This window comes from Balaenoptera ricei, chromosome 1 (assembly GCF_028023285.1).
Source record: "Balaenoptera ricei isolate mBalRic1 chromosome 1, mBalRic1.hap2, whole genome shotgun sequence".
Taxonomy (NCBI): domain Eukaryota; kingdom Metazoa; phylum Chordata; class Mammalia; order Artiodactyla; family Balaenopteridae; genus Balaenoptera; species Balaenoptera ricei.
In genome coordinates, this window is record NC_082639.1 from 109,522,868 (window position 1) to 109,531,625 (window position 8,758).

At 55.6% G+C, this 8,758-nt stretch overlaps 1 protein-coding gene across 1 annotated transcript; it reads right to left on the bottom strand.

Moving 5' to 3' along the window:
* Positions 1-298: 298 nt before the first annotated feature.
* Positions 299-8,286, bottom strand: SELENBP1 (selenium binding protein 1). Its single transcript, XM_059901597.1, has 12 exons — positions 8,201-8,286; positions 5,635-5,691; positions 5,377-5,489; positions 4,911-5,096; positions 4,123-4,243; positions 2,719-2,901; positions 2,259-2,437; positions 1,721-1,799; positions 1,504-1,625; positions 1,158-1,250; positions 873-991; positions 299-687 (listed from the first exon to the last, which is right to left on the bottom strand). The coding sequence occupies exons 1-12, from the start codon at positions 8,202-8,204 to the stop codon at positions 525-527; spliced, it is 1,419 nt and encodes a 472-aa protein (XP_059757580.1). The 5' UTR covers positions 8,205-8,286; the 3' UTR covers positions 299-524.
* Between the last annotated feature and the right edge of the window lie 472 nt (positions 8,287-8,758).

The window sequence follows — 8,758 nt, forward strand, 5'->3', positions numbered from 1 at the left end:
AGGTTCATTAAAAGAAAGCACGAGTTAAAAAAAAAAAAAAAAGTTTAGGAACACTGATTGACAGCTTCCTTCCTGTCAGCTCTCCTTGCGACGACCACCTCCAAAATCTTCAGGTTCTGTCTGGCCATAAAAGTGAGATTCTGGCACCCTTAGCATCGTGCTGTGATCACTGGTATGAACTAGTCATCATAACCATCCCACCCCCTGGTCCTCTTCAGGACTTTCCCGTGCAAGATACAGAGGGTCAGCAGAGGAGGAGTCATAGGCCCGGTGCCCCGAAAGACAAGGTGATCTCAGGAAAAGTTTCACCAGTTTATTTCTTAGTGAAATAATTTCCAAGAGCTCAGTGAGCAGCTTGCAGCATTGGTGGGTAGATAGAGACACGGCTCAATTCATTTCAACAGCCTGAGTTTGGCTTTGGGAGGACAAGCTGCCAAGGGTCGGGGACTGAGAGAGCAGAGTGAAGCCGGGTCCCTGCAGAAGTGAGGGCGCAGGATGTGGAGTGGGGCTAGGAGGAGCGGACTTCAGAGCCAGATGTCAGAGCTGCAGTCGCCCCCAGGGTAGCGGAGCTCATGGGCCAGGGCTGGGCCGAGGGGCTCCTTCCCAAAGTCTACCAGGAAGTTGGGGTTCAACTTCAGCCCTCCCTTTACTGTGTCTACATCGATCTGCAGCATCACAGAGCCTTCCCTGGTAGAAACAGGAGGGAGAAGAAAGAGGTCAGAGGGGGCCCATCCCCTTCCCCCAAGAATTAGGTAAGTGTGAGGGCAGGGAGAGGGGTTCCTGAGGGGGGAGCAGAGTCTGGAAGTGGAGCCAAGGAGTCTTCAGAAAGCCAAACCCCTCTGGGAGGGGAGCCCAGGCTGTCTACTTCTTACCTGATGAGATCAGGGTAAAACTGCTTGTCCCAGGCACTGTACAGCGACGTGGTGACGTAGAGACGCTTCCCATCCAGGCTAAGCTGGATCATCTGAGGGCCTCCGGCCACTTGTTTCCCCTTGGGAAAACCAGGGGTCAGACCCCAGGGTTACATACAGATCCTAGGCGGGAATCAGTGGCACCACCCAAACCCCAAGGACGTGCTCAGCGGCTGCCCAGCCCCCTCCCCCATACTTCTCCAGCACGGGTCTGAGGGGCCCGTGAGCAGGCGGAGAGATCCTCACCTTGACCACCAGGGGTTCTGGCTGGGAGTTTAGCTCCTGGTCCTCCAGCACCTGCACGGGGCCTCCCTTAACAATGCTGCCCCCGAGGAAGAGCTGGGTGGCGAGGTGCAGGGCATAAAGGAGGACAGTGGCGGGAGGTAAGGACGTTGCAGGAAGAGAACCTCACTCCCTCACGTTCCCCGCGTCTAGCCACGATTCCCCATGGTCCTGGCCCGAACCATCCCTCAGCCCCCATCTTTGCTTTTCCTGCACCTCCCTTATCATCCCCCAGCCAGTTCATACCCTCCACCTCATGCCCAGACTTCTACTTCCTCCCTCCTTTCCTCTCCATCCTGCTAGGACCCACCTGTCCCGTGAGGCGGGGCCTCTGCGGGTCAGAGATGTCATACTGCCGCAGATCCCCATGCAGCCAGTTGCTGAAGTAGAGGAAGCGGTCGTCCAGGGACAGCAGGATGTCAGTGATCAGGCCTGGGTGGGGGGTTGCAGTTCAGAGGCACCTTAAGACGCTTGTTCCCCAGCCTGAGAATCAACCTTCCGATTCCCACACTCCCCTGAGCACTCACCTGGCATTTCAGGCAGCATCCAGCCCTTCACTTTCTTGGGGGGCACCTGGATCACCTTCTCCACTGACCAAGTACCTCCCTGCATTGGGGTCAAGAGGCAGAGAGGTGAGCCCGTCAGAGCTGGGCGATGAGTGTCAGATCTGGGTCTCCCCAGGGCATACAGTCTACAGGGAGAGAGTAGATGCAGGGCCTTCTTGCCACTAGGGTCTAACCTCCATGCAAACCCCTTAAGGCAGGGATCATGTCTGCTTCACCACTGTATTCCCAGCACCTAACACAGTGCCTGACTCACTAAATATTTTTTGAATGAATGAATAAATCAATATAGCCAGTTAGGGCTTAGGGAGAAATTAGCCTAGGGCTGAGAGGAGACAGGCAGGGCAGGTGGTCTTGTTTTTTATTCCTGGGAAGGCTGGGTTGGTGGAGCCCGGCAGAGGAGGCCTGGGTCACTCCTAGGGAGAAGGGAGCGTCATGGCTATGGAAGCTGGGCAGAGCGCTGACAGGACTGCCAGGAGGAGAGGGCCGGAGCGCACGTCACCTCATTCTTATAGAAGCGCTGGATGTTGGAGCTGAGGGCACAGCCCACGAAGCCCTGATCAGCGGCCGGGTTGTGCAGGAAGCGGATCTCCAGGGGGATGAGGCCGTCCTGTAGAGTCAGGGTCTGCACCCTCTCATGGCGCTGCCAGTCCCACACATGTAAGTGGTTCCCATACAGCCCTGGGGTGGGGATGCAGCCGGAAGGTGGAATCAGGATCGGGGCGGGAGGGCATGGGCCAAGGCTGGGGCACAGCACAGGGGAGAAGGTTGAAAAATGGGTTGGAGGGATCAGAGAGACACTTGAGCAAGTCAGAGCGCTCAGCACATCCTATATCATCACCCCAAGAGTCTGGGGTCCACAAGAGGGAAGCTAGAGGGCTGGAGAGTAGGGGTTTGGAATAGAGAGCAGGGGTTTGTGTGACCAGGCTCCTGCCAGCCCGCGGGTAGTGGGGGATTCTCACCCGCCTCAACATCAGCGGGGTTGAAGCCATCTTGTAAGACATTGGGAGCTGCCCATTCAGTGCTGACCATGACATTGTGTCGAGGCTGGTACCAGAAGTCATAGCCCATAGGCGCAGCACCTCCAGGCCGCTCCCACGTGCCCTTCACCTCAAACGTCTCTCCATCCAGCAGCACAAAACCCCCTGAGCAGGGAAGGAAGTAGGGTGGTAGGTAGAGTTGGTGGAAGTGCGACCCGCACCCAGCCCTCACCCCCAGGCCTGTCCAAGAGGCTCCAAGCCCATTGCCTGGTGCCCCTCCTCCCACTGGGTTTGCCAGATCCTTAAATTCAGGAGCTGAATTTGGACACCTGTCCAAAGGGTCCCACCCAGAGGGCCGGGTGAGAGGTGGGGACTTACTCTGGTGCCCCTACCTCCCATCAAGTTCATCCCTCTCCCAGACCACAGGGTAAATTTTTCCTCCCTTGAGCCAAGATCTTCTGGGACTCTTTACCCTGTGCTTCCTTTGCCTAGCCTCCTACTTTCAGGGTAGGGTTCCTGCCAGAGTCTAGACTCCATTCTGCTCACTCACTCCATTTTTTTTAGAGAGAAAATTATTTGTAATTCAACACGAATGCCCACTATGTTTTTCCCTAGCTGAGTATGTCATGACACCTTGCCACTTCTTTGCAAATGTAAGTAGATGTCTACTCCTAAGTGTTCTTAAATCTAGGAATGTCATGCATCCCATCTCCTGGAAAAAGCAGTTAAATAGAGTCTAATGCAGTAACCTTAACTGGATGACCTTAACTGATACTTCACTCCAAGCCCTTGGATGGGGAGTTCTGGTGAAATACGTAAGGCTGGGAGAGAAGCAGCACAGCATGGTGATTAGGACATAGATTCTGGAGCCATGTTGCTGGGCTTGAGTTCCAGCTCTGTGACTTAACAGCTGGCTGACTTTGGGTAAATTACTTAGCCAGTCTGTGCCCCAGCTTCCTAATCTGTAACACAGGGATCACAGTAGCATCTATCTCATAGGTTGTGTCTGGCACATAGTAGACACTTTATGTGAAAGCTCTGATCATAACATAAATGAGAAAGTAGCTGTGACTATTAAGGATCTCAAGGACTGTGAGATTTGCTCATGAATTCACGAAGGCCGATATTAAATGCATGTGTTTTCTGGGGCCATGTCTGTATTTGCTCACATTTCCCACGGCAGACAGTTCTGACTATAACTTGTAAGTGAATTCATCATTCAAGGCTCACCTTCATAAAAATAATTGAAACAACTGAAGTTACTTGACTATAGTTTAAATATTGGATGAGACTCCGCCCTCTGGGTCTCCCTGGAAGGTCATTCCATCCCTCCCTCAGTTTGGGATCTGCTTCCCTCACAGATGTGCCTACAATGCTGGCAGGTACCTTTGCCATTGCCCTTGGGGTCTCCCAAGGAACTGATCATCACCTCCCCACTGGCCAGGCAGTGGGTGGTGTGGAGGTAGCCCAGGTCACACTTGGCATGGATGTCCTTGGGCTCAACAACCTGGAGAGGGTAAGGGATGGTGTCAGAATCATACAGGGCCAGGAGTCCCCACTCCTTACTCCTCCCCTCCCACACTTCTATCTACTGACCCTGCCCTCTTTTCCTCTGAAACATAGACACAATTTTCCCTGCAGGAATATGGCAAAGACTGAGTCTGCAGAGCAGCAGGGGCGTCACAGAGACTGATAACTCCCCAGCAGAAAACATGGACTTCTCTCACCCTGCCTGTCTTGAGGGCACTCACAGCCCTTTGAGACCATAAGCTCCTCCCAGGCTGGGAGGATGCCAGTGTCAACTTTGTATCACCAGCGCCCAGCACTGAGTGCCTAGCACAAAGAAGGCACTCAACAAAGTGTTGAAAGGAAGGATCAGAGGCTCCCGCCTAAGGGAGGCCCTGGGCTCCTAACCGGCTGGGGCAGAAATGGCTCCTTCTCCAGCTCGGAGTGAAAAACGAGAGCCTCCTTCCTCCCCTGTGGTGCCCCTGGGTGATGATGACCCAGCACATCTGGTAACTCTCCTCCAAAGTCTAGCCCCACTCGCTGCTGTTGAGCCCCGACCCTGCACAAGAGCTGGAGGGAGCTGCTTTAGGGCCGGCTTCCTTGCTCACAGGCTGCCTTGGGTGGCGGGCACATTAGGGGCCCAGAGCTGGCTAGGGCAGAGGACGTGCCTTGTGCAGCTTCGGAGCGCGGGGCTCGGTGCCCACATCCACCACATAAATTCGGGAGGAGATGAGACTGGGCAGCAGCAGCTTGGTGCGCGACTTGGTGCTGTCCCCGAAGCAGCTGCTGCAGGTGTTCCACCCTGAGTGATGCAGCTCGTCCTTCAGGTGGGGCATGGGCAGCCGATGGATGACCTAGGATAGGAGAGCGGGCAGGGGTGGTGCTCACCCAGACCACGCCTCTGTGCGCTTTCGGAGAAGGGGCCCTCTGGACCCACTTCATCTTGGCAGCACAGCACAGACTTCATTTTCAGCACTGCCCTCGCCCATGGGTTGGGGGTGCCCTTGTGCAGTGAACAGCCTGAACAACCATACCCAGGGAGGGTGAAGAAGGATGGAGCAGGGAAAGGGCACTGCCAGGGCCAGGGCTAGAGGAGGGGTCTGAGGGTCCTCTGGTGCCCAAGCCCCACCTCACCTGGCAATACTGGGGAGACTTGGGGTCAACGTCCACAGTGGCCAGATAATCCGGGGCCTCAGTGTTCGTGTTTCGGTAGATACAGGGCAGGTAGACAATCTCCTCCCTGGGTCCTAGAGGGCAGAAAGCAGGCGGTGGGGTGGGCGGGGTGGGGACAAGGGCCGGGGCAAGGCAGGGTGTGTGTCAGCAGTGGAATCGGTAGCAGGCACTGGCTTGCCTACTCCTGGGGGTGCTGGCTCTCAGTCTTCTCACACTTACCTTTCATGGCCTCCAGAGGTGAAGGGTAGCCAGGTCCACACTTCCCACATTCCGTAGCTGTGGAAACAATGGGGCATGCTGGCCGCACCGCGCTCTGGAGGGTGAAGTCTCCTTCCTCACATGCTGCAACCCGAGCCCCCCAAACCCCCGGCCCGCCACCGGCCAAGGCAGAGGCACTGTCTCAGGTCCCCTCCAGACCCTCAAAACCCTGATGAGTGTGTGGGTATGGCAGGAAGAGCTGCAGAGCTATGACCTGAAGGTGCACAGACCCTTGAGCAGGACCCAGGGGAGGCAGGAGAAGGGTGAGTGCAGGGGAGGCGGTGTGGTGCAGTGGTTATGACATTGACTTGGGCCCCAATCCCAGCTGGTCACTGACTAGCCATGGGAGCTTAGGCAAATCACCTAACCTCCCTGGCCTCAGTTTCCACATCATCTGTAAAAAGAGGGTAATAAGAATACCACAATGGGCTTTTATGAGAAATAAACAAGAAGCTGCAGTCAAGTGTGCAGCTTTGTACTTGCATGGTAGGAGCCCATAAACCCTGGCTGTTTTTAAGGAACAGCCATCAGGGAGTGACGGTGGTGCCTGTTCAGCTCCTTTCACTGAAAGTTATCTAAACCAGGAGGTGGAACACTTCCTGCTTCCCTCCCCTCTGGGTCCTGACCCCAGGCTGCTGGCTAGAGCCTGGGTTATATAACCAAGGGTCTGGTAAGGGATAGGAGGCTGAAGTTCAAGGCTGCAGGACTGATACTAACTGAATGTCCTTAGACCAGTTTCTACCCCTGGGTGGGCCCCATCCACCTCCTTTATCTGTAAAGCAAGTTGTTTGGCCCAACCCTGGAAAACTCAGAGGCCCACCCACCAGAGCTGTAGGAAGTGGCCCTCCTTGTCCCCTGAAGTCTGGCAAGAGAAGCCACGTGGATCTACAGGACCAAAGTCAGGAACCAAAGTCAGTCGCTGAGAAGGAGGGCTGCCACCAGGCATTAAGCATCAGGATTTGGGGCCTAACCAGGAGGAAGGGCTGAGGAATAAACAGAGGGAGCTGTAGGCCGACAGAAATCCCGGAGTGGAGTTCACAGGACTTGACACTGCCTCCCTGCCTGGTCCCATGGCCAGTCTGGCTACTGCCCCAGAATCGAGCCTCCACTGGTGTCTGGGCTCAGGCCCTCAGCCAGGGAGCCAGGTCCCCCTACTTGCAGCAGCCAAGTGACTTAGGAGGCTGAGAGGCATCAACAGCATTTTAGAGTCCAGAAGCGTGGTGTCAAGGTCCAGGTGTGACATCTACTCTCTCCATTTTCTCCCCTGTGTTCGCCTAAAAGGGGTAATATCTTACCTTCTTCTCTAAGTGGCTATGAAGGCCAAATAAGACAAAGTATTCAGAAGTTCTTTTATAAGTGAGAGGTGTTGTATAAATACGGGTAGCGCTGTGCCAGAAATCCCAGGCAGTGCCTGGTGCCCAGAGAGAGGGCTGGGGCTGGGATGGGACACGGTGAGGTCCAGTCCAAAGGAATTAAGGAGACTTGTGCTATACAACCAAGCTGTGTCAGGGTTTGGCACAGGAGGTGAGGCGGAGGGGAAGGAGATTCAAAACTCCGAGACATCAAGACAGAGATGCAAAATCTGCAAAATCAGAGACTGAGAGAGAAGTAAAGGTATGAAAGAGGTGTGTGAAGGAGGTATTGCCCCTCAGCACCATCTCCCCATCCCAGACCCTAACTGCCGCATCCTGCACAGCATTTCTGAGAGTCAGGGTCAGGCCCTGCGTGCCACTCAGGCCCCACTGAGCGTCAGTCCTCTTTCTGGGGGAACATTCCCCCTGTCTTAAGCGTCTCAAGCAAGATCTCTGAATGCCTTTGGGTTTGAGATGAGCCCAGGGAAAGCTCATTGGGTTTTCCCAAGGCCAGGCTGGTTTGTTGGGCATTCTGCCAGAAAAGACCCAGATCCACAGGGGGCAAGGACCTCGATACTCCCAGCCAGACCCAGACTCTTCCTCAGCCTGACATCCAGGAGTCCATGGATGAGGGGGTAGGAGGACTTGGCGGACTGAGAGGGTGGGAGGCACTGAAACAGCCCCTCTCCCACCCCGAGAGAGGGGGGCTCCCTGATTTCCCTCCCAAAGTGATTGGTGGGGCAGGGTAGCTAAAGAGCAACCTGGCCACAAAGGCCTGGGTTCCCTACTCCCTGCAGTAAGAAGTTGGCTTAGGGCTGAAATCAGGGTTGTCTGTCTCCTACGGTAACAGACAGAGACATAGAGCTCCTCCTAAGTACCCCTACCCTTATTTTCTCAGCTGCAGAAAGGCTCCCTGGCCGCAGGCTGCAGCTGGGGAACGGAGGTCGGCGGGGAGCCCAAAGTCACCTTTCCCAGCAGTCCCTCTGCCTTCCTTCCCAGACGCCTCCAGTACTTCGGCTAAGCTGGGAAATGCAGGGGTGGGGGTGGGGCGGGGCCGGTGGAGCGGAGCCTGGCACTCCCTCCCCTAACCAGCTCTCCCTCCAGGTTTTCTGTCACTTCCTGCGGGGTGGGCCATTGGTGGTCAGCGGACGGTTGTCAGACGCCCCCCTCCTTACCCATGCTGCTTGCTGGTGCGCTTTGCTCCCGACGGGTCTGCCAGGAGTGGGCAGAGACGGAGGGCTGTGCTGGTGTCCGAGGCAGGCTGTGCGGGGAAGGGGCAAAGGGACGGAATTTATACCACCAACTGGGGGTGGGCGGGGCAGGGGGAGGGCCCGGCCGCCGCCCGGAGTGGATGATGGATAGTTCCTGGGCAGGGCGCTCTCAAGTGGCCTGGGCGGCTGTGTTTGAGTTACTGGCTGTGTGCTTGTATGTGTGTACAAGTGTGTGTGCTCAGGAGCGTGTGCATGTGCAGATATATGCTGTGCCTGCGCACGTTTCTCTTTAGTGGAGTGGGTGCCTGGGCATGTGCATTTGTGTGTGCTTGCTCCTGTGTACCTGGGTGTTTCCTGTGTGTGTACTTTTATGCATGTGCCTGCATGAGTGTGTATCTGTGTCTGTGTGCCTGTGTGAGGATGCTTGTGTGTAAAAACCTGTGCTTGTGTATGTATGTGTGCCTGTGCACGTCGGTGTGTTCCTGAGTGTGTGCCTGCCAGAATATTTATGCCTGTGAGGGC